General features: G+C 38.4%; 1 protein-coding gene across 1 annotated transcript; it reads left to right on the top strand.

Moving 5' to 3' along the window:
* Nucleotides 1–3163: 3163 nt before the first annotated feature.
* Nucleotides 3164–24520, top strand: RPP30 (ribonuclease P/MRP 30kDa subunit). Its single transcript, XM_004680635.2, has 11 exons — nucleotides 3164–3337; nucleotides 4609–4664; nucleotides 5292–5348; nucleotides 5751–5825; nucleotides 6933–7004; nucleotides 12278–12367; nucleotides 21227–21343; nucleotides 21742–21771; nucleotides 22158–22195; nucleotides 22558–22637; nucleotides 24339–24520. Exons 1-11 carry the CDS (start codon nucleotides 3256–3258, stop codon nucleotides 24446–24448), a joined length of 807 nt encoding a protein of 268 aa, XP_004680692.1. The 5' UTR covers nucleotides 3164–3255; the 3' UTR covers nucleotides 24449–24520.
* The last annotated feature ends 353 nt before the right edge of the window (nucleotides 24521–24873 follow it).

Here is a 24873-nt window from a genome sequence, read left to right as displayed (position 1 = left end):
TATTTATGTTGTATTTACATGTAGAGTTCAAAGTGGTTTCTGTCAATAGTAAAATAAACTGACTAAAATTTTGTCTTGACAAAATCTTGTCACATTGTGCTAGTGTGTTTTCATAAATCTGATGTTAACACTGACCTCTGCAGGAGTTCCATCTGTAGTCATAGTTACCAAATCTGACAAATCTACTTTAAAATTCTCAAAATTCTTCTCCATCCACAAAAAAACAAGCTGTTTCCTAATGGTGTGCCTTTTGGGGGCACCATTTCCAAAATATATTTAGTCATATCAAAATTTCTCAACAACACAATAGCTTTCACAAATCTACTTGCTTATCAACTGCAATAGGAAATGCCAGAAATAGCCTAGTTGTTCACATAATTTATCCTGCAATTGCCAACTTGTATTTCTAACATAAGGAACAGGAGAACGTATAGTTATTATGTTTGCAAATGCTATTTTTGTTTAGGACTTTTTCTTTTGCCTTCAATAATCATTCTTCAAAAATTTGCTTTCAATAAATGTTGTTTGAGCAATTTCCCTCCCCCCCCCCACTTAGTTGGTAACAATTGCAAGGTAACAACAGTGTGATGGTGAATTTTATCTACCAATCAAACTGAGTCGTGCGATGCCCAGATATTTGATCAAACATGGTTCTGGGTGTGTGTATGCGGCTTTTTTTTTTTTAATGAGATTAGTGTTTGAATAGCAGGTTAAGTAAAGCAGATTAACATTTCTAAATGTGGGTGGGCTTCATCCAATCAGTTGACATCCTACGCGGTATAAAAAGAAAAGACCCTCCTTCCAATAAGGGGCGGATTCCCCTGTCTGATAACCTGCTAACAGGGGCAATGGCTTCTCTCTGTCATTGGCCTCAAACTGAAATGGCAGCTCTTCCCAGATCTTGAATCTGCCTGTAGACTTAAACTATAGCATCAGCTCTCTTGAGGCTGTAACTTCAAAAACTGCAGATCTTTGAGTCTTTCCCTTTATCCTCATTAAGTTTATCATCAAGCATCTGTGTCATACACTAATTATAATTCTTCCTTTGATTTCATACATAATGTCTTCTTAAATTACATTATTTTGTCACAGTCATATTTTGTATCCTAATTAGGAAGAACTTTTCTTTATTTTCAAAGATGAGGAATTATTGAGAGTAGCTCTCTAGATTGGTGATATTCTGTAAAGTCCTGTAAGACATCTAAAATTAGCAATGAACACCTCTCTTATACTCTGGGTAAGGCTAGGTGGGTATTTCACCGTACAAACTTCCCAGCCAATTTGGTGAATAGGGAGAGCAAATGTAAGTTGCCCTGGAGGAAGGACATCAAATAATTAAGTTGTCATCTTAATCACAGTTCACTGCACATTGGTCATATTAGTCCAATCTAGATTTCCTAATCATAGGTGAAGCTTACAATCTGATCCTGTAAAGTTAACACTTGGTTTTCTTTTTTTTTAAGATTTATTTTATTTATACATACAGAACTGGGGTACAGGCTAGAGGTTCAGGGGTGGTGAGAGGCTTCACCACAGAGTGGGGAGCAGAACAGGCAGATCTAGGAAGTATACTGCTGAGGGGTGCAGTGGGGGGGGGGGGGCCAGGAGAGGTCTGAGACGCCATGTGGTCACCTCCAGGGCAGGCGGGGATCAAACTCATGCGGAAGTGACTTTAGCTTCTCAGTGCAGTGCTTTAACCCGCTGTGCCACCAGGGAGGGCCAACACTTGGTTTTCTTTTAAAAATACTTTTAGGGCCCTCCCTGGTGGTGCAATGAGTTAAAGCGCAGCACTGTGAAGCTGGCAGCAGCTGCCTCAACCAAGAATTCGATCCCAGCCGGGGAGGTGATCCACTTGGCTCAGCAGACCTCTCCTGACCCGCCCGTTGTTCCCCTCAGCAGTGTACTTCTTGTACTTAGTTGGCCCTGTTCTGCTCCCCACTCTGTCTCTGGTGAATTCTCTCACCGCCCCTGCACCTCTGGCTTGTATCCCATTTCTGTATTCATAAATAAATTAAAAAATCTTTTAAAAATTTAAAAATTTTAATATCAGATTTCTTATTAAAAGCAAAGGGTTCAGTTTATATGATTGTGCTATTTTCAGAAGTAAATTTTTCTGCTTATACTTAGGAAATATCATTTATCGGGAAAAGAAAAATATTTTTTCCTCATAAAATTTTAAAAAGAAGAGAATTGCATGGTGCTACAAAGAACCCTCTCTTAAAATTCACGTTTAAGACTAATTAAGAAATCATATAAAGAGGTACTAATTACGGCATGGTCGGTAGAGCAGAGTACTGTTTGTGATAATTGAGTACAGAAATGGAAAATATTTAAAATGTTTACAGAACTTTGTCCCTGTCTGTATATCCAAGCCTTTAGTTAGGAAATCCTTATTCAGCCGAGTATAGATGTTATCGATTGAATTAAACTATGATTAACTACGGACGACCAGTACTGGACTTAGGAGAAGTGAGGGAAGGGGGAAGTGGACCGGCCCGTTGTCACACATTTGAGAAGCAGTAAAATGAGCAAGTGTATGTGTCGAATAATTGATGTAATCAGTCGCTGAGAGTTCATTTACACGAAGCTCCAAAATGTGGAAATCTCGAAGGTGTGGGATATACACCACCTTGTCCAGTTCTCAGAGGAAAGGTGCAAAACGTTTTAATTTTCTATCTCCTGTAACTAGCCCGTGACTGAACCAGTGGTGGCGCTGACTGCTCATCCTCGGGACAGCCCTGCCATCTTGCGGCCGAAAATGTCGATTCTCGGAGAACCGCCGGCGTCCACACTGCCAGCTCTGATTGGACAAAACAACCCTTTTCTCCGTCAATCTTCTTTCTGGATCTTCAGGTCAGTTTCCCCTCTTCCAGGTAAACATTTTAAACAACGGAAGGGACTTTAGGGAAAGACAATAAAAACGAGTTCTGTAGGTCTCTCCACTCCAGTCCTGAGTTGTGTCTAGTTCGTGCAAGACAATAAAATACTGTGTAAGTGCTTATTCCACTACATCGCTCTCTGCATTATTTTATTGGCGGACTGGTGGAAGATTTGAGTTCCTCCAATGCAACTAAACATTCTCATTCAGAAGAAGAAAAAGGATCAAAGTAATTTTGATTTCAGCACCCTGATTTTACAAATCGTTTTAAACCTAACATCAACAAGGAGAGAGGGGCAGCGCAAGCAAACTACAATTCCCAGCATGCCCAGGGAGAGGCTGAGCAGACGCGTGCTGGCAGATCATGTGATTTCAGCATGGCGGTGTTTGCGGATTTGGATTTACGGGCGGGTTCCGACCTGAAGGCACTTCGAGGGCTGGTGGAGAACGCTGCTCATCGTAAGTTACCACGGTTTCGTGATTCCCGGTGCCTGTCCAGTTTCTCTATTCTCCCGATCGCCATGCCACGCTTGGGAGGGACTTGAAATGAAGGGGCCTCCTTCAGGTATCTGGGATGTCCCAGGAAACTGATGCCCGAAGTATTGTGGCTCTCATCTCGGGCGCAGGAAACTCTCAGACACAGGGAACACGTTACCCTCTCCAGCTCCTTCCTTCCTACAGCTTAAGGAAACCGCGGCCCTTAGAAGGTGGAGATTTGGTTAGAGCCCTATAGCTGATAAATGGCAGAATCCAAGGCTTGCAATTGTACAGTCTCCTCCACCAAAGCTTTTAGTATCAACCCCACCCTTCCTCTTGTGCAAATGCAGGAGGCTAGTACACAAACTAGGAGATCTGTGGGGGGTTAGGAAGTCGGGCGGGAGTCTATGGGATGCTAGGTTGGAATAATATTTAGGTAATAATATTTAGAGTTATAGATAGGCCTATATACCGAAGGAAAGGGAGCAGCATGGCTCGGATGCTAGAAAGTTTTTCATATTTGAATCCAAGAGAAAGCCCTGAGCGATGAGATTACACTTTCACTAATGAAGCTCATCAAGACTGTTGTCTTCTTCCTTAAACTGTAAAGTCTGGGGATAGAAAGGTTTAAAAATAAAGAGGTTTCTGCAGGAAGATCCATTCCTCAGTTCTTAGTTCTCTGAGAACCAATATTGATAGTTTTCAGAAATGGTGCCTGATAAAAAGGAGTCCTTTTTAATCCAAATAAATTGATTACACCATTTCTTTTTGTCCGGCTGAGGAGTCTCCTAGGACCCCAAACTTCCTCACCCTGGAGGGGTTCTGCCATCTAACACATGAAGACAAAGCATACTCTTGGTGCCAAAGAACTTTAATAGGATCAGTATGCTTAGAAAGAAGGGGAAAAAAAGGATAGTTTCCCAATGAAATACTAGGTTTCCTAGCCTCTTGTGGTAAATGCCCAGCCAAACAGGGTTGGCCCAAAGCAAGGCTTCTCGGACTTGAATGTGTGCCACAGGTCTACAGTTCTGGCAGGACACCATACAAAGGAGGCAAAAGGAGCCACACAGGTCTGGGAGGAAAGGAGCAAAATCAAAGTGCAAATCAAATAAGGCCTGTCATTGTCAGTCCCCCCCACCACCACCACCACCAGGTGTCTCTCACCCTCTCACCCACATCTCTTCCAAATGATTCTGGATGTGTGCAAAATTTTTTCTACATGTCTGCAAAAAATGTTCAATTTTTCTTTACAGTTGGCTATTCAGTTGTTGCCATCAATCATGTTGTTGAATTTAAGGAAAAGAAACAGGTAAAATATCATTTCTGAAGTTAATAATGACTAAGATTTATGATTACTTGTTTTTGTGTTTATATTGCTAATGTAGATGTTACAGATGACTTATTTCTTATATGCACATGCATTATTCTATATGTTAACACTGAGCTGTTACGTATCTACAATGAAAGTTTTTTGTGAAGTACTATGGGATCATATTAGGAGTCTTAAAATTAATTTGATGTTAAGTCACTCTAATGTAAGCTTTTTAAAAGTTTGTTATTGATAGAATGGTAATCAGTTCTATACTTTTATTGTCATGGCCTCACTAATTTATTTCCATTTTAAAGTTACTTGTAAATGTGTTTTTCTGCTAAGTCAATAACTATGTCTTACAGATCATTTCACTCTAAAAACTGTTTTTCATCCCTCCTGGTCACTAATGTTCTCAGCTATTTCTGTGCCCCTTTGCTTTTTTCTTTAAAAACCACAACAAAAAGCTTACTTAGTGTTTCTGAATACCAGAAATTAGGTTTCTTTTTTTTTTAAGAAACTGTCTTTTGAAATACCATTTTAAAAAAATCCTTGTAGGTTTATCCATTATGCTTCATCTCATTAATGTAAAACCTAGGGTAATTTTTTTTTTTTTATGTGTTGAAGGAAATTGAGAAGCCAGTAGCTGTTTCTGAGCTCTTCACAACTTTGCCAATTGTACAGGTACGTGTTTTGTTGTTTGAGAAGCAAAATACCTGTTGACTCATTCAAACATGCCCAGTTATTTATGTATTTCTCTAACCTCCACTGCCTCTTCCTCTGTCTGCCAGTCTTTACTTTCCATGAAGACTCAGCTCTTCTTTGGAATATTCTTTTCCTATATATTCAGTACATCTTTGGTGGTCTTTCTTGGAAGTCCTACAGCCTCTAAACTATCTTTCTATAACTTAATATTCATACATCTTCTCTCGCTGTACAATAAATGCATTGAGAATCAAGATGAGGGTTTACTGATCTGTCCCCTCCTTATTGCTGGTTCTGTTTCAGTGAATACTTTCTATAAGCAAAGAAGAAAATCAATCATTTGCACTTTGTGCTTTTTTAATAGCATGTTTTTGATTGTAGGGAAAATCAAGACCCATTAAGATTTTAACTAGACTGACGATTATTGTTTCGGATCCATCTCACTGCAATGTTTTGGTAAGTGGATTATTTTTCTTCTCTCTTTTTGGCCTTTCAGCTTCTATTGATTGATGTTGAACAGTGTTGTTTTTCACCTTGCTCCATTCTTACATGACCTCTCCCCTACCTAACTTAACACCTGCCTGTATCCAGGTCTTCAGATTTCATATAGTCAACAGATATCTCTTCCACTCTTTACACTTACTTGCATAGTGCTCCTTTGCCAACTTTTCATTACTCATTGAATTTAGGTGATTGAAGGTGGGTGACAGGAAGTGTTAATAGGTGTGGAACTGAGAGAGCAAACCCTGGGTCCTGGCTTTTCTAAGACAGGGCACCCACACTCCATCTGCACAGGTCTGCTCAGCAGGCCCTCTTACCTGCTTAAACACAGCACCTTTTGCTTCTCTTAATCACATCTCCAACTTATCGTACCTTTTTCTTTGTGCAAAATAAGAAACAAAAATTTAAAAGGTACCAACAAGTGAATATGAAGTATCTCATATTGTCTCATTATTCAAAGTTGTTACATTTAAATATATACATTTTCCAGTCTCTTCAGATACAAACACATATAGTATACGTTTTAGATTTTCTTTTTGTAAGCAGTAACTTACACTGATATATTCTTCTGTCCTGGACTGTCAGATATTTTCCTGCACGTCTCACATTCCAATTTGTATTTAACAGTATTCTTAATGTCAGCCTCATCACATCATGCTTTGTCATGTTTAACAAAAAGAACAAAAAGGGGGAGTTCCATTGAGGGCAGACATATGATTTGATTCCTCATTGCCCCTCACACAGCAGGTGCTTAGGAAATATCTGGTGAGGACCTCCACCAGCCTGTAACAGCAAGGGCTCTGATTGGATTTGTGTGGTACAGACACAGTGTTTGGTACACATTAAGCATAGCAGTGGAGGGAGGGAGATGATTTGTGTTATTAGTATTGGTATCCACATTCTCAGTGCTTGGAAAGTCTCTTCACCAACACAAAAGCCAAGCAGAAATATCACGGGCATATCCGAAGCATAAGGTGCTTCATATATTAATGCAGCTGGGCTAGTGGGCAGAACCTCATGGGTGTGTTTTTTGCTACTGTAATATTCTCTTTATATTCACAGAGAGCAACTTCTTCAAGAGTTAGGCTGTATGACATTGTTGCAGTTTTCCCAAAGACAGAGAAGCTTTTTCATGTAAGTAACAGGTAATGAAGTAGTTTTTACTACTTCACAGAGGTTTGATTTATGCTTTTGTAGGTGACCTGTTTTTTGCCCCATCTGGACACTTTTAGAATTTTTCATTAATATTCTGAGTTCTGGAATTTCACCAGGGTGTCTACATGTGGAGTATATTTTTTGTTTTGTTTTATTCACTTGATTGACTCAGTCTAGAAGCGCCCATCAGGTTTTCTTCTGTTTCTTGACCTCTGCTTCATTCATCCATTTGAAACTTGTCTTATATAAATGTTGTTCATCTTTATCTAACTCTCAAGCCACTTCAGTTTGTGCCTTTCCTCTTCACCGCTACCTGGGAAGGAAGGGAGGTACAGGGGTCTCCTGTGTTGCATCAGCTCCCATCCCTGTTACAGCTTTCTCTTTGCATGCTCTGAGGTGTGGTCCACATGTCTGCCTGATGCGAAGCCTCTGGTCTTCTGGAAATTCTTCAAATTCAACCTCCTGCTGATAGTACCCCTCTTAGTGTTCTGAGAGTCTTTGTGAATATAGACTTCACTTTGTGCTTTAAAAATTGCCATCACACTGACTTTTTAGGAGAGAAATCAGTTTAATATATATGCTCATTTTGTCAGCTTAAAGGCAGAACCCACTGGGGGTTTTCAATAATTATGAAAAAAGGAAAAGAAACAACTGGAATCCAGTATGTTTTTACTATGTAAAATGAGTATAAACACTTCAGAAAGTTCTGAGTTTGCCTTCATCCATCTACTAAGTGTGTGCCTACCAAAAGGGAAAAAATACTGGTCTCTGATGCTATAATTTCACCAGGCTAGTTTGTTTTTAAGCATTCACTTCTAAAACGGTAGGAAATTTTTCATTAAATTTATCCAGTAGATGGAGCTGTTGTCTAAGGAGGTTGATATGTGGTAAAGTTAGTTTTTAGGGCATATTGTTAGTTCTTAACTGTTTATATTAATACAGAGAAACAATACAAATCATCCACGAGTGCCTTTATTTTGGTGACACCCATTGTAAAATGCTCAGCTATGGTAATATCAATTTTATTTCAGAAGAACAGACGAGTAATTTTCAGGTAGTATATAGACTAAGATTTGGATTTTAGAATACAGTTAATTTCATATGGTAATTTTTATCTTATTTCTCTTCTAACTGGCTTTTCTCAGCCAATTCAAAAGCTTGAATTCAAAAGTACAAATATATGCTTGCTGGTGTAGTCAAAATAATAAGAAATAGTCTAGAAGATAGAAGAAAGCTATAAATAATTCACAAAGTATTTATTTGGAATTGACTCTGGATTCATTCAAAGAGTTCTGTGAAAACAGTTTTTTAAATTGGAATGTTTTCCTCTTATCTTGCTAAATCTTACAAGACTTTATTGAAACTAGTGTGCTCTGTCTTCATAGAAATCATTTTAAATAAAGCTTTTGTTAGTAAATCATGGTTTGGAATCAGGTCAAGTGCAAGCGGTTTGTTGTTTAGCAAAACTCATGTTTTATAAGTGATTTTATTTATTTGATATGTAAAGTGATTGTAGGATTTTAACAGATAGTCATGAAGATATGATATTTAAAAAACTGCTGGGCTGTCTCTCTGAGATGAATCATAAAATTGTCAACATACGGGCCCTCCCCGATGGCACAGTGGGTTAAAGCACAGCACTATGAAGCTAATGCAGCCACTGCAGCACGAGTTTGATTCCCAGCCGGGGAGGTGACCCCAATGGCATGGCAGACTTCTCCTCCTGACCCGCCTGCTGCTCCTCTCAGCAGTGTACTAAAGTCCACCTGCCTGTTCTGCTCTCCGCTCTACCTCTGGTGAATCCTCTCACCCCCAGTACCTCTGGCCTGTATCACAGTTTTATATGCATAAATAAAAAAAATCTTTACAAAAAATCGTCAACACACTTACATGTTGACAATTACTCAATAACCACTTAATAACCTAACCACTTAAATAGTTCCCATAGGCATTAGCATGCTATCTTTCACTGAGAATATCTGAAAGGTATCTCATAGATACCTTTCCAAGGCTACTCCAGGGGAGAAGGCAAAATGAAAGTTTGTAAAGGGAGCTCAGTGGCCTCTTGGGTAAGAGACAGTTGGTAGAATGTGGCAGTGAGTGGCACAGCACCTTCAGGAGCTACTGAGTCAGCTTTTCCTGTTTAGGACTTCATGGGACTGAAGGTTACTTAGTCCAGCAGTCTCCAAACTGGTGAGTTTGCACATTCTACCAAAAAATAAAATTGTCCTTGCCTTTCTATCATATGTATGCTTCTTATAAATCATTATGACTAGTTGTAGTATGGAATAATGTACATCCACAAAACAAAATAAATTGAAGAGTGAATTAAAAATTAAATGGATATAGAAGTAGTACTTTCTTTCTACTTCCAAAATCATGACTTACTCTTTGAAGTGCCCTACTGTAGGGTACTACCAGTACCTGGGACATCAGGAAAGGGGTATCTTTCAAGGCAGTATTTCTCAAGGTGTAATCAAGTTCTACCAACTGCCAATGATATTTGTTAAAATGCAGAGAATTAGACCCTACGTACTGAATTTATCACTAGCAGTGGGACCTAGTAGTCTCTATTTGTAGTAAATTCTCCAGGGGAGTTTAATTTACATACACAAAATAGGCATTGTTTCTGAACTTCTTTTTCCCCCACACGTAAGCCTGATTCTCCATTGCATTTTTTTTTTTTTAAATAGCCAAATATATTAACCTGACATTCATGAAGGTGGCTTGGGGGAAACAGCCCTGCCCTTCTGTTCCATAAAGCCAAAGGTGAATGTATGAGCATGTATGTGCATTTTGGTGGAAATCAGCTTCCCCTAAATCCTCATAGGAGACCTTCGTCAAAAAAGGTTAAGCACAATTGATATGAATTCATACACAACTTGCCAAAACTGTTTATATTTAGATTCTTGACTACTAGCTTTAATCGGCACAATTTAATCTTTTAAAAGATTTAAAAGCATTTCATTATAATGGGACCATTAGCTCTTATGCTATAGTTATTCTAAATGTATCAACCAAACATTTGGAATGATTAAATATTAAATAACAAAAGAAATCAGTTTGAGACATTTTAAGTTTGAGGTGCCAAAGAGAACCATGTAGAGTTGTCCTTTGTAACTGAAGATTTATCATAAATCAACCTAAGGTATATTTTTAAATTAGCCCCTATTGTACAGGAGAGGGGGAAAGGAAGTCAGGCATAAGGGAAAAAGTAACTTAATTTAGTTTTGTTCTGGGGCAGACTGTGTAACAGGCTTTTAAAAAATGAATCAGCTTTCCTTAATGAAAATCAACTTATGTTCATGGTAATAAATTCAAACACTACCAAGGAGGAGGCAGTAAAAAGCACCTTTCCGACCTACAGCTCCCTCCCTTCTCTTCAGAGCTGCCCCTGCTAACAGTTCTTTGTCTCTTTTTAGACGTGTCATAATCTGATCCCTCACCTCCCTCTATACCTCCCTCCTTCTTTCTAACCTAACACCATGCTGCTTTCGCCCAACCATGTATCTTGGTGATGGTTCCATAATATGGTTCCATAATATGGAGTTGGTGTTTTCCATTGTGTAAAGGAGCTATAATTCTTTTAAGTAAAATTGGCACATGTTTAATTGTGACCTATTTTTTGTGATTGATGTTGGTAGTGACTGTCACTCCTGGACATCCTTGAGCCACTGGTGAGGTATATAGCTATATAGAATACATCTGTACAGTCATTGGATACATTCTGGTAGGTGAATGCCGGTGTGTGCCTTTGGGATTTTGATACCTACTGCTAAAGTGCTGTGTAAGACCCCACAAATACCTATTTATTCATTATTATGTCAGCATTAAAGATCTTTGATCTTTGCCATTGTGATCATTTTAACAAAGGCAAACACAAGGCGAGCTGGTTTGATCTACTGTTCCAAACTGTTCTTCACCCATTTTATCAGAGTGCCAATAACTTTTCCATGAATTGGACATCTGGGGCAGTTGGGATACGACAGATAGTTCATGAACCAAGTGTTTCTGCCAATATGTAATTATTTCCCTGGCTTACTGGGCCTCTGTGAGGGTCTTGAAAGCCAGGTAGCCTCTGATCACTACTTAGTTCCTAAAGCCCTGGGTGAAGGTTGGAGTAACTGAAGCAGGGATTCAGGAAAAAAAAGGTGAAGATATGAAATTCCCTTCACTACTAAAACTTAAGCTTACCCTCTGAGCTTTATTATCCCCTCTTTACTGGTCCTCCTTGAATCGAAGTGATTTCCCTTGGCCTGTGCCCCTGAAGCGGCTTACACTGGTGTTTGAATTTGTTTACCAAGCCTGTAAATACCAGCATTGTTAGCCTGGCTTACTTTTAATGCAGTATAAAACAGCTTTTTTTTTTATCACAATAAATCAAATAATGGCAAAATCAGAGTCAGATTAGTATCTTCTGGAAGTGTCTTTTAGCTGTAGTCTCGGGATAGTAACCTTTCCCCAGCTTGGTTTTATTTTTATTCCCTGATGTTTTGTTTTTCCACATTTCCTTCTCCATTTATTTTATCTTTATGTAGTAATTAATAATACATATTCAAACCTCTCTTGAAAGTAAATTCAAAGTATTGGTCAACAAGTAATAGCAAAAATTAGAAAATAAAACAGGAATTAAAAGTTGAAAAAATTGTTTCACTATCATTTGATTTGTGCAGCTCTGCCTTGACAATCTACATAGACCATTTGTTTCTATTTGTGTTTGAGCAAAATTCCACTGGTAGCACCTTGTTAACATTGCTATAGCTATAGCCATTTAGTGGACTGATAAGAGCCACAGGCCTGGGGTAATTCTTGGCACAAAAACAAATAATTTGTGGAATAAATGGACTATGCCTACATTCCTTGGGGCTTATTTTTTTCTTGGATTTCAGAACAGTCTGCTTCCTGTTTCTGGAACAATCTGAAATAACTTTCCAGAAACTGAGCCTTGCCTAGCAACCCATCCTTATTTAACAGACATGAGTTAGAGCCTCTAAGCCCTGTCTGTTGAGATGGTTTCTGGACAGAGCCCTCTGCTTCCACTAGATTGTAGTGAAATCAAATCAAACTTGAAGAAGTGGTTGAGCACTGACTTTGCAAAGGGCAGTGGTCTTCAACACACAACCACCATATGCCTATGGAAAAACCCTATGTATTTATATTTCTTTCTAGTAGGTTTGACCCTAGCATCTCCCATTGTTAAGAAGTGCCAGTTTCCCTGTGCTTTCATCTTTACATGTTTTTCTTCTTCACAGGTTGCTTGTACACATTTAGATGTGGATTTAGTCTGTATAACTGTAACAGAGAAACTACCGTTTTACTTCAAAAGACCCCCTATTAATGTGGTAAGTAGTGCACTTTCTATTTTATACTTAATCTGTAGAAACTTGCATTCAAAAACTGGAAAAGGAGCCAAAGAAATAAGCCAGTGTTCTTAGAAAGTAGGGTTGGGTAATAGACAGTTTAGACAAGAGAATTTTATTTTTGTAAACCTACTAAAGGAAGAAAGGAAACATAAAACATATTCAGGGGCCTCCCTGGTAGAATAGGGGTTAAAGACACAGCACTGTCGAGCTATCTACAGCCACAGCAGCACAAGTTCAATCCCCCACCAGAGAGCTGACCCACATGACAGAGCAGACCTCTCCTGTATCATCCACTACTCCCCTCAGCAATGTACTTCATCAGTCAGCCTGTTCTGCTCCCTACTCTGTCTCTGAATCCTCTCACCCCCTGTACCTCTAGCCTGTACCCCAGTTCTTGTATGCATAAATAAGTAATTAAAGCTTTAAAAAAAGAAACCACATACAGGAAATCATCAACATGTTCTTGAAAGGCCTTAGAAACCAAAATTTATGAAGGGTACTTCTTAAAAGGAAAGTAAATACCAATAGATGCTTATAGTTTGAATTTTGAACATTAAGGAGACAGAAGTCAAGAAAGAATGGAAGGGGAACAGTGGCGAAGGGTTCCCAGTGGGCAGAAGGGATCAGGAATGAACTGCACAGGGGCTGAGGGCCTTGTAAAGTTAAAAGTCTTCATTGAACAAATTGGCCCACAGGAAAGGCCAAGAGCATGGCCGAGCGTTCGGGAACAGTTCATTCCTCCCTCTGCTGCGGAACTGTTCTCGTTACCCTTCTGTTTAGTTCCTCTTGTTTCCTCTACCCTTTGTCTTCCATCTATCACACCTTCAAAGTCATATTTCTTCATCCAGGTGTTCTTATTTCATATTTGTAACTACAGGAACAGCCTATTTGCATTCATGGTCAGATCCTAGGAAGGGTTAAAGTGCTAGTTTAGATAGTGGCTTCCACAGTTCCTTCTGAAAAACTACTGTTGAAGGAGAAAGGGGGGTTTTTTGTTTTTAATTTTTTTTAAAGATTTATTTATTTTTGCATACAGAACTGGAGGACAGGCCAGAGGTGCAAGGGCAGTAAAAGAATTCACCAGAGACACAGTGGGGAGCAGAACAGGCAGATCAACAAATTACACTGCTGAGGGGAACAACGGATGGCACCAATCTTGTCAGAATTGAAAAATGAAAAATGTATTTTTGTGGCCCTCCCTGGTGGTGCAGCCGGTTAAAGCACAGCACTAAGAAGCTAAAGCTGCTTCCGCATGAGTTCGATCCCCGCCTGCCCCAGAGGTGACCACATGGCGTGGCAGACCTCTCCTGACCTGCCCGCTGCTCCCCTCAGCAGTGTACTTCATCGGTCTGCCTGTTCTGCTCCCCACTCTGTCTTTGGTGAAGCCTCTCACCGCCCCTGAGCCTCTGGCCTGTACCCCAGTTCTGTATGCACAAATAAATCTTTTAAAAAGAAAAATGTATTTTTGCAAGAATGATAACTCTCTATTTTTCCTCTCTGTACCATCACAGCTTCTTCAATCTTTTGTTTACCTGTGTCTGCTATGCAGAAATTGGCTTGATGCCAAGAGTAAAGAATGACAATAAGAGAAGAAAATTTATCTATATAGTGTGGGAAAATTGAATCCAGTGTGGAAAAATTTAAATTGACTTAACATCTGATCCCCCAAAATAAGCTACTAAAACTGTATTTGAAAAGTACCCAAGATTTAAAAGTCACATATTTAAAGAGAAAAGGGCTCTTTTCTGAAAAATATTGAACTTATCACAATATTAGTTAAGCTCAAGTCACTCAAGTTCTCACATTCTTGCCAATACTTATAATTAACAAGCAAACCCTTAATCTCCAAGTCATCACATTTTAGAGCTGGAGATGTCAGTTCAACAGCTTATTTATCAAGGACGGTAAAGTGGAAGCTGGATTCGGCAACCTTTCAGCCCTTCAGCCACAGGGTGGGCCAGTTCTGATTGATTCCCTGTCACCTGAGACCTTGACATGCTCCAGCCATCTCTGTAATAGGCACAGACTAAAACATCACCCAAGGTTACGACAGTTTTGTTGGCTTCACATATTTTTCCTCTCCATAGGTAGCTGTCTCTGTCTCCTAGTTTGCCAGGCTTTTTACCAGCCACAAACTGCCAACCCAGTTTTTATGTAAATGGCCTTTCCTGGAATTAGGCATTGCAGTGCCTTATATATTGCTTTTAGACTTAACAACGTTTTTTCCTCTCTCTTCACCTTAATGAACTCAGAAGGCATTTTCTAGCTGGCTTTGCCCGCGTAAACACACATATGTTACTGTGTCCTTGGCTGGGTCAGCAGTACACAGCACGTAACTCATGATGTCCATAAGGGTAGGCTTCCCTGTGGCTGTTGTTAGTGCTTTCAGTTGGTGTCTTATGAACATGCCCTACTGTTCAACCCAGGTAGTGAGCTAGTTCAAGAGAGCACCAGCTATGCCCTGGTCCTTTTGAAGTTATCCCAGTAGCTTGCCTGTAAAGGATGCTCCGCAAAGTGTGTCAGTCAGGTTGAAAGTTATGTCTGCATGAATACGTCAGGGCCAGCTTGGGGAATAGGGACAAGCCCTGCTTGTGCTTAGTTAGTCGCTGGTGCTTGTCATTAGGTAAGTGGGACACCAGGGCAGCCCAAGGAGGAGGGTGAGGCCTTGAGACAGTAGCACCAGGACATCCTGGCCATTGATCCCATCTGTAAATTCAGGAAAGCTGCTGTTGTTTGATGGATATTTTTGGCTTCGTTCCCACATTTTTCAACTTAAGAATTCTGAAAAGTAAAAATTTGACAAGCGAGAGAGAGATGCAGTATTTAACACAGTGTCTGCTTTTTTTAAAATCTGGTGTGAACATTTTACATATGTTGTTTAATAAAAACTAGATGATGGAGTGGAGGGGAAGGCTGTGCAAGATTATTTTTAGTCTTCATCTAGCGTAGAAGTAGGCTGCAGTGTGAGTTGGTCAGGAAGCAGAAAAGTCCCTATTCATTTATTCACCTGTTTTTCTTTTAAGAGAGAAAGCTAGAAACTTACACTAAAATACAGCATAATACAGTACATGAATTACAGCCCACGGTATAATATAACAATTTGTTTATTGGGTTAAATAATAATCCCCTAGGTATGAAGTATCATTTGTCTGTCCATACCTAATAGTATACGGAGCAGAACATTCACACTGAAGTATGGAAACAGCCACCGTGAAAGCTCAGCTCATGTACTGAGTATGATAACAATTGGGTCTGAAGTCTTGGTCCTTGTGCAAGACTTTGGCTAAGAGGATAAACTTGTTTGGGCCATGAAAAGTTAAGGGGTTGGCTTTGAGAGGGGCACTTGAGAAAACAATCAAGATCTTAATTTGGATATTGTTTGTGCTGTTTTTGGTGATGAAAGAAGAAGCATTAAAGAAGGTAATTCATTAGTCTTTCATTTAAGAGGCCACCAGCCACATGAGAGTAATTAGCTGAGAAGGTTGGGGTTGAAGACGGCTCCGCAGTAGAGCACACTCCCACGTTCCACTTGTGAGACTGAAAGCCCTTGTCCCTTTTGTTATTTTCACCACATGTTAGGGCACCGTAATTTCAGCTACATAATTCCCTCTCAAGTCTCCTATAAGTCTCTTCTGGAATCTTGTAAGTAATTTGACAGGAATCAGAACTTTATCATGTGAAACTTGGGTTTCTAAAAAACTGAATTCAGCTCTTAGTTAATCAAGTGACATCTGATTATTTAGCATTTATCTGCACTTTCATACCTGCTGTGACCCAGCAGCTTTAGGGTAGAGGAGAGTAGATATTATGTACATGGTGGAAATTTTGCAGAAATGAGACTCGATAACAGTACAACAAAGATAATGCTTCTGTCCCAAAAGTTGGGGTTTGTTTGTTTGTATTTACTCTATAGTCATGTTTCTCAAAATTTATACCATCTCTTTGTCCTTTGGGTAAAATGTGAGTATGAGACAGAATCAGAGAAGAGTTAAAAGATTAAAATAACACATTGCAAGTGACTCCTGTTGTCCTTTTAGATATATGGGTAGGTCCTCTTGATTAACAACATATATACGTAGTTGGTGTCTCTAGATAAACTCCTGTAAAAATGTTATTGGCTTCTTTTGCATCTTCTATCAACCTGCTTAAGCTTTGATTCTAAATCTGTTGTCATTTCCCCACTGGGAAATGCTATTTAAAGCTACTTTAGAGCAGAGCTCTTTGTTAAGTACGTCATAGTTTAGCTTCATAAGAATAACTTCATAGTTTAATACGAGATTTCTATGAATTCAAGATTTGAAAAGTTTTTTTTTTTTAAGCAGCACCTATCTTTACCTTCCCTTTGATTTTTTTTTTTTTGCAATGTTATTCAGGTATGACTTCAACTTTATGAATTTATTTCCAGTGATTGTATGTTTTATACTCTTTCTGATGTTTTTCTCTTCAACATTTCACTTAACTCTAATCCATTTCTGTATTCATAGTCAAATTCATCCCCACAGAATGATGTATAGGAAATAGTGTCTGAAGCAGTAAGTTTGTTCCACAAATCATGCCATATATATTTGAGTGTGAGTGCTCGATAAGCTTTTTAAATTACATTTGGGAATTAAATGTGTTAGGTACTTTATTGAGTCAATGCTTTGATCAGTAAATTTGTCAAGAAATTTTCCAGTATCAAAAATTTCTGTGTGGCAAAAACAAAACAAAACCCAGAAGCAAAGTAGAAAGACTAATAATGGTAGACTGGTAGAAATATTTTCACTCATGCTATAGACATAAGGCTAACCTCCTTAATACATAAAGAGCTCCAAGATGTTGAGAAGTTAAAAATAAAAAGGTGAACTTTCCAAAAAATACAAAGAAGACATTTCACAGAAAAGGAAATACAAATGACCCATAAACATGCACAACATGTTGCTTAAATTCTTCACAATAAGAGCAAATCACATTAAAATCACCTATCTGATGGGCCCAAACCGAGAAATGTGATTATACCCTGTTTTGTAAGGCTGTGGGAAAGTAGGCATTCTTATACATTGCTTGTAGCAGTGTAAATTGGAACAATCCCTGTGGGGGAGTGGGTAATTTGGCAACAGCCATCAAAATGATAAATGCTTTACTCTCTGACCTAGTGTGTTCATTTCCTGGAGCTGCCATAACAAAGTCCTGCAAACTGGGTGGCTTAAAACAACAGAAATTTATTATCTCACAGTTCTGGAAGCTAGAAATCCAAAATCAAGGTGTTAGTAGAGTTATGTTCCTTCCGGAACCTGTGGGGCAGTCCTTCTTTACCCCTTCCCAGCTTTTGGTGGTTTGCCAGGATTCTTTGGCGGTCATCTCTTGCAGTTACAGTTACATAACTTCAGTCTCTGCCTTTGTCTGCACTCTGCCTTTTCTTTGTGTGTCTCTGTCTTCACAGGGCCATCTTCTTAAAAGGTTCAGTCATAGTAGATAAGGGCCCACCCTTTTGGTTGGAGCTCATTTAACTATTTAGATTTGCAATGACTGTTTGCAAATGAATCACACTTTGAGGTAGTGCCAATTAACACATCAGCAGACCTTTTATTGTAAATACATTTCAACTCTTAAAACCCATCATTCCCACTTTAGAGTTTATTCTCCAGATACATTGAAATGATCCAAAGTTGATCAGTAGTCTCAGTTAAATATCTGACATATCTCTGCAATGAAATATTAGGCAGCTTTAAAACAGATTGAAGAAAACCCTTAAAGTAAGAACAAGATTATAGCAGGTTGCCTTTTGGGTAAAAAAAGGAAACACAGTACATACTTATATTTGCTTATAGTTGTATGAAGAAACTCTGGAGGAAGACACAGAAGTTAATGAAAGTGATTATGAGAGATAGGGGTTGGGAGATGGAAGCAGCAGTACAAGTAAGACTGCTGGTTTCTTAAGTTACTTTGATTTCTGAGTCATGTGAACAAATTATCTTCAAGAATGACACACCAAAAAAGTGACATACTTTTGAATTCAATAAAGAACTAATTTTTTATGAAATGAACAGAGAATCCATGTATTCTCTGAGTAATCAACTCCCTATTCTCTTTCTCTTTGTCTTAAGCTTTACTTGCTGCTTTGATTTTCACCACCAATATCTCTTAACTCAAGTACCGCACACCTGCCCATGGTTTGTAGCATCATTAAGACTTATTTCTCATTAGTAAAGAAATCTGATCATCCACCTATTCCAGAACTTTTGGTCAGATATGCGAACAAAAGGCAATCAGGCAGGCACTGTTATTCTTTATGAAAAGGCTTTTTATGAACAATCATTTGATGAGTTTAAGGCAATTTTCATTAAAATGATCTTAGAAGCAAGAGCTTAGGTAATGAATGAGTCTGTATTTTATCTTTAAAATTTTCAGATAAGGTGTTATGAAAGAAATGTTCACAACTTTCAGAGCACATTATCTTTAATTTCCCTGTCTCAGAGTTTTCTTAACAGTTTTAAAGTGAACTTGATTAACGTACCAAGATTAAAATCAGAACTTTTTTCTTACAAAATAATTAAGCCTATAATTATGTCATTTTTCTTCCCCTCTCTACCCCATCAAAAAAAGGTGGGGGTGCTATTTTGATCTGGTCAAGGACACTAAGATTATAAGTTCAATTAGTTATACTTTGGGACCTGGTCACCCAGTTCTATGTATCATCCAATCTTTTATTTCTCCTTCAGGAACTAAAAGGATAAGAGAAATATGTCAGCCCTTTTGGCTAGTTACTAGTTTTGGTAATAGAAATAGCTGGGTGGAGAGTGGTAGTTGAGATAAGGCTACAGGAGCTGTTTTAGTTTATCTTTGAATTTCTTTTAGCAAAGTTCACCCTAGTTCCCTTTAGGATGGATAATCCATAATGAACAGAAGTAACAAGTGACCTCTTCTACATAAGCTATATATTAACTCATATATATATATATATACACATATATATTCATTTATATATTCATTTATACACATATATGCAACAATAGTGTACAGAAGGCAGTTGTATCTTAGAAGTAACTTGAGACCAGCTCTCATATATGAGGTAGGTGGGGAGAATAAGATACTTTACAATGGCATTGAGAATATCATAACTGACATCATCCCCAGAAATAAACACAAACCAAAGAATTCAAGGTGGAAAAGTATGTTAGAAAAGGGGAGAAGGGAAGATTGCAATGTGGAAAATAGCATGTAATTTCAGCTAAATTATTATTATCAGAAGTATAGAGAAATCCAAAATGAATATTCTGGGAACCTCGAGGCAGGAGGAAGAGTTAAGGTAAAGGAAGAGTAAGGCTTGGGAGGAAATCTGTGTGCAGAAATGGAAGCCTGACACGTATACCTGAGCTTAGTCAAGGTGGGCAGCCTGTTCCGGAGGGAAAGTCTTCTATTTCCTGTAAACACCCAGGAGTAGACTTCTAGCAGTCATAGCTGGACCCGTCCCAACATGCAACTCTTTTGCCAGGCAGACACTTGGACCAAAATGTCTGGTCTGTGCATGCTTTCCTTCCTTCACTGATTCAAAAGCAACCAAGTGACTTTGCCATCGTGAGTCTGATTATTATCTTCACCGCTGCTAAAGTCCTTCAGTTGCTTCTCAGTGAGGTTAAGATTAATCCTATCATTAGCTCTAAGCCCTTCACAGCTGGCTCTTCTTATCCTCTTTAGCCTCCACTCCCACCAAAGTAACATGTTATGACTTATTTCTCCCCCCTCGCCCACTCTTCCCAGCCTTTACCTGCTCTGAATGCCACCCTGCTTCCTCCAACCCAGAGCTTTTCCACATACCCTTCCTCCCTCTGCTATTTATTCCTTCCTCACCTACCCTAGAATTCTTGAGAGTGACTATGATAGTTCCAGGTTTGTCTTTGTGTGATTATTTGATTATCTCTCCTAAACTGTAAGCTCTTAGGAGGAGCCATATTAACTGTTCTCTACCATTCCCACACATAGTTGGCTTAAGACATATCTGTCATGAATGGATGATGATACTGAGTCACTACACTCTATGTACAAATGGATTTCCTTCCCATTTCCAACCCTTCCAGGCTGCTTTCACCGCTGGCTGCCTTCTATGAAGAATGCCTTACATAAGAAAGAAGATTGTTTTTTGCACGTAAAAAAAAAAAAAGCATGCTTTTCTGGTAAACTAGGCAAGACAGGAGCTGCAAGGGCCCAGGTTTTGCCATTTTTTGCAGGGCATCCATGAGCTCAGCTAAAAATTAGGGACTCCTGTTGCTACAGGAAGAAAACAGCTATTTTGGTGCAAATAGCAGCTTCAGCCCATTTCTTGTAAAGCTATGGTGAGAATGAATTGCACACAGGCCCTGAACACAGTGCCTGACTTCCCACCCAGCACTCAGCCATGGCTGCTACTGCTGCTGCATTCGACTTTCACATAAGCAATGGTTTATCTGAGAAACCACCTCAGCTCTCTTTTGGATATGTGTTAATTATTCACTTCTCTGTCTTCTTATTCTTAGGTCAAATTGCTTGGTGTACTATGTTTGCAAACAGTTTGTCCTAAGTATGGAAAACACATCTCTGGTTGTTGGGGTAGTTCATGGCTTCTGTACCTTCTGCCTCCCCCTAGGACTTTGCTCTCCTTAACTGCTACAGGATTCTTGTTTACGTAAAACTAAACTCTGTTGACCAAGTAGAACCACAGATCTGTTTTCTTCTTCTGTGGATGGTGCTATTCAGGCAAAATCGGTCCTTATTTAAGGCTACCTTACATGCAGGAAGTGGGCACGGGAGAACTTCAGTAAAAATAAAGCAAGGCAGTGTATGTTTATCCTTGACACTTTATTTTCTTTATTTCCTATGAAGGCAATTGACCGAGGAGTGGGCTTTGAACTTGTCTATAGCCCCGCCATCAAAGACTCCACAATGAGAAGATACACGATTTCCAATGCCCTTAACCTGATGCAGGTCTGCAAAGGAAAGGTATGGATCCATCATTTTCAGTTGTTTTTCAAACCGAGCAGTTTGTTATTAGTACATTGGAATTGTCAAACTGATTCTTTTCTTAAATCTAAAGTTCTGGAGGCACTGGAGGATGAATCATGTAAAGGAGCAAAGGACTTTGGAAGCCTTTATCTTTCTGAAAGGAATTTGCAATTTACCTACTGTGAAAAGAACAGTCTAGAATAACAGTTGTCATCAGTGAGTTGAATTAAGGTTATATGACCTTTTCAACTAGTTTTTTTAACTAACCTTATCTTTAAAAGAAGTTGGTTTTATATAGAGCCTTCAGTGTTAAAATGTGATTACAGTTATTTATAAGTCTTCAATTTTTTTTTACATTTATCTAAGATTAATATTGATTACTTTCTATTTTGTAGAATGTAGTTGTATCTAGTGCTGCAGAAAGGGTAAGTCTGGCATTAAGTACTTTGTTTTCAACTTTGAAATTATAAAACTTTTGAAAATGTCTAGAGATGTTAAGTTCCCTGCATGTTTTCACTTTTAACTGTATCTGCTTACTGTCATTGCTTATAAAATAAAATTTTATACCATTCCTTTCAGTTTCAAGTTTTATTTACATAAATAGCTTTCCCTTAAACTGTTACAAAATGCTGTTTAAGGATCTTATAGTATTTTCAAAAACGTAAACCTATTGAAATTGGAACTTAAATTTTATGCAGTTGACTTCCTTATTTTTGGATCCTAAACCATCCTATTAATTTATTGCAAATGAAATCATGAATATGTTATGAATAACTTCTCTCATGTCTATTTTTTGTTCATTTTATTTTAGCCTTTAGAAATCAGAGGCCCATATGATGTGGCAAACTTGTATCCTTTTCTGATGAAAACTTTCTGTTGAAATTTTCTCTTAGGAAATATGATATTATTGTATTTTCAAAAGATATTTTTCTTCACTGATATTAACTCAGAGCTTCAAAAACAAACTACTCCAACTTGTAGAGGGCTTCATCATTCTCTCTTCTGGATTAAGGACAAGATAGAAAAAAGGGGAGCAGGTGATGCTGTCTTGTAAAAACTTAGAGTTAAATAAACCCTCTCAACAACATGTTCCATTTGGACTAGCAATTGTTATAGAATTAAAACCATTCTTGCCATGGCTTTTTTACTGTTAGTGGTGGTTTGTCTTGTGTTTGTGCTGCCTCTGGTTGAGATCTTTAATGAGCCCACAGAGGGTTGCTCTTTGGACTGTCTGAAGGTGATGCCAAGGCGGCCGTGTCCACCAACTGCCGAGCAGCAATTCTCCACGGAGGTGAGCAAGTTCTTCCACCACATCGTCACAGAAGAAGCCAGTCATTTTTATCAGACAGCTAAGCCATATCTATTTTTATTGTTCTCCCATGTGCAGCTCTTTTGGGGTCATGTTTCTTCAACCAGTTTTCACCAGACCCTTCAAAGCTTTCTCATCCTCTTCAAGCTTTATTTTCTGTTTTCGTAGAGTGAGTATAGTTTGTATTAAAGAAACATGTATTGAATATATTCTTTTGAGCTCTGCCTGAGAGAATCTGCCTGCATTTTGATAGGCTTCTAATCTCCCTTTCTCCCACTTCCTCTTCAGAAGGAGGTGCTTTCCTGGCTGTTTTAGACAACTGAAATTTTTAAAACATGTGGGAAGCTATCAGGGACAAGATACAAAAATCGATTTTTAAAAACCCAATTAATTGATTCAGATGTGACTTCACCTTCATTGAAACTAGTTCTTTTCTGTTAGTTTATATGTTCAAGTTTGTACAGACTAGACATTTTGGCTTACATTGCATTTATCTATAGTTACCGCCTTGCCTTAATGCTACTGAAAGTCACTGAATTTTTCTTTTATCAAATGTTAAAAATTGAAATATTTGTTATACCAAGACTTTGAAAAGTGAAAGTGTTTTTTTTGTTGTTTGTTTGTTTTTTTTTTGTTTTTTTTTTTAAGAAAAAGATTTATTTATGTGTATAGAGCTCGGGTACAGGCCAGAGGTGCAGGAGTGGTAAGAGGATTCACCAGAGACAGAGTGGGGAGTAGAACAGGCAGATCAACAAAGCACACTGCTGAGGGGAGCAGGAGAGGTCTGCCATGCCATGTGGTCACCTCCAGTGCAGGGATCGAACTCATGCGGAAGTGGCTTTAGCTTCTTAGTGCTGTGCTTTAACCTGCTGCGCCACCAGGGAGGTCCTGAAAGTGATTTTTAAAAGAAAAAATTACACTTGTGATCTGCTGCTTTATTGTCATTCTTTTCCTAACTTTTAGCACTAGTGATAAGTGTCCCAGAATCAGTTTACTTGATACCAACCAGAAAAATTGTAAACTTCAGTATAGGTTGCTACATACAGACAATGAGAGTCTGTAGACATAGAAATACTTAGGTTGTTGAAGGTTGATTTTAATAATTCTGTTTAGATTTTAATAATGTGATTTCTACTTGAGAAAACAGGTCACTGCATTGGCTGACCATAAATTAAGATGATTTTGCTTTTATTATTAACATGTTTGAGATTACTATATTCCATAACTGAGACTCAAGATACCATCACATAACTCTAGGAATGACAAAGTTGATTATAGAGATTTATCAAGTTTTCCTCCAAAGAACAGTTGATTTATAACCACTTAGAAGGTTCTTTCAATATTTTGTCTGCTTTAGAGGGATACAAGGATTCATGACACAGACTGCACATAGTTAGAGAAAGCCTACCCTCAATCTTACCTTTGGGGCAATCTTCAGGAATAATTGTATTAATGTACATCACTATTTGTGATGTTACACAATAGTAATGATGTATCACTATTGATGTTGGGAATAAAAAGGTAAGGATAGTAAATTGCATCACTGCTCATACTAACAGTTCATTGGCATTTTCTCATCACTGATGATGCAGGTGAAAGTAACATGGTGGTCCTTCTCAGGATCACCTCTTTTGCAGTCATGTCTTAACTTCAAGCACTATGGTTCCCCTGCTTGTTTCACAGAAACTAGAAAAACTGCTTTTGGAATTATTTCTACTGTGAAGAAAGCTCGGTCATCAGAAGGAGAGGATGATTCTCTTCCAGCTTGCAAGAAAGCCAAGTGTGAGGACTGAAGGGGACCCAGCTGCCATCAGCACTCTCCCTTGCTGTTACTGTCCATCAGCCTCAACAGAAATGGAACCTTTCCATGATTTACTGTTTTTCCTTTGGAGCTCAAAGTTAGACACCAGTGTTCAAACCATTATAACAACATGTCAATAAAATATAGTGAAGCATTTTAAAAAAGACTGCAGCTTAATGAATTTAGATATATACTTTAAGAAAAAAACTTATTTATCTTTTGTGTAAGTGAATAAAGAAATGTTTCAGTATTTCAGGAGACTTACTTTAATAATGTTTCGTCATTAAAAAATTCAAGCTTGTCTGCTTTATTTGAAACACAAAGCTTAATTTTTCAGTTTACTGCTCAAAAACTGCTATTGTTGACTAGAAAAACATTAAGGGGGTGGCTCTTGTTTGATCTTTCTTAAAGCCACTT

Source organism: Condylura cristata, unplaced genomic scaffold (genome assembly GCF_000260355.1).
Source record: "Condylura cristata isolate star-nosed mole 26May11 unplaced genomic scaffold, ConCri1.0 scaffold00011, whole genome shotgun sequence".
NCBI lineage: Eukaryota > Metazoa > Chordata > Mammalia > Eulipotyphla > Talpidae > Condylura > Condylura cristata.
Note: the sequence above shows the minus strand (reverse complement) of the source record. Positions and strands in the feature narration are given on the sequence as shown.

Coding starts and splice junctions, on each gene's coding strand:
- RPP30 (XM_004680635.2), top strand. CDS start 3,256: ATGGCGGTGTTTGCGGATTTGGATTTACGGGCGGGTTCCGACCTGAAG. Junction 5,349..5,750: donor CAACTTTGCCAATTGTACAG/GTACGTGTTTTG, acceptor TTTTGATTGTAG/GGAAAATCAAGACCCATTAA. Junction 22,638..24,338: donor AGCAGCAATTCTCCACGGAG/GTGAGCAAGTTC, acceptor CTTGTTTCACAG/AAACTAGAAAAACTGCTTTT.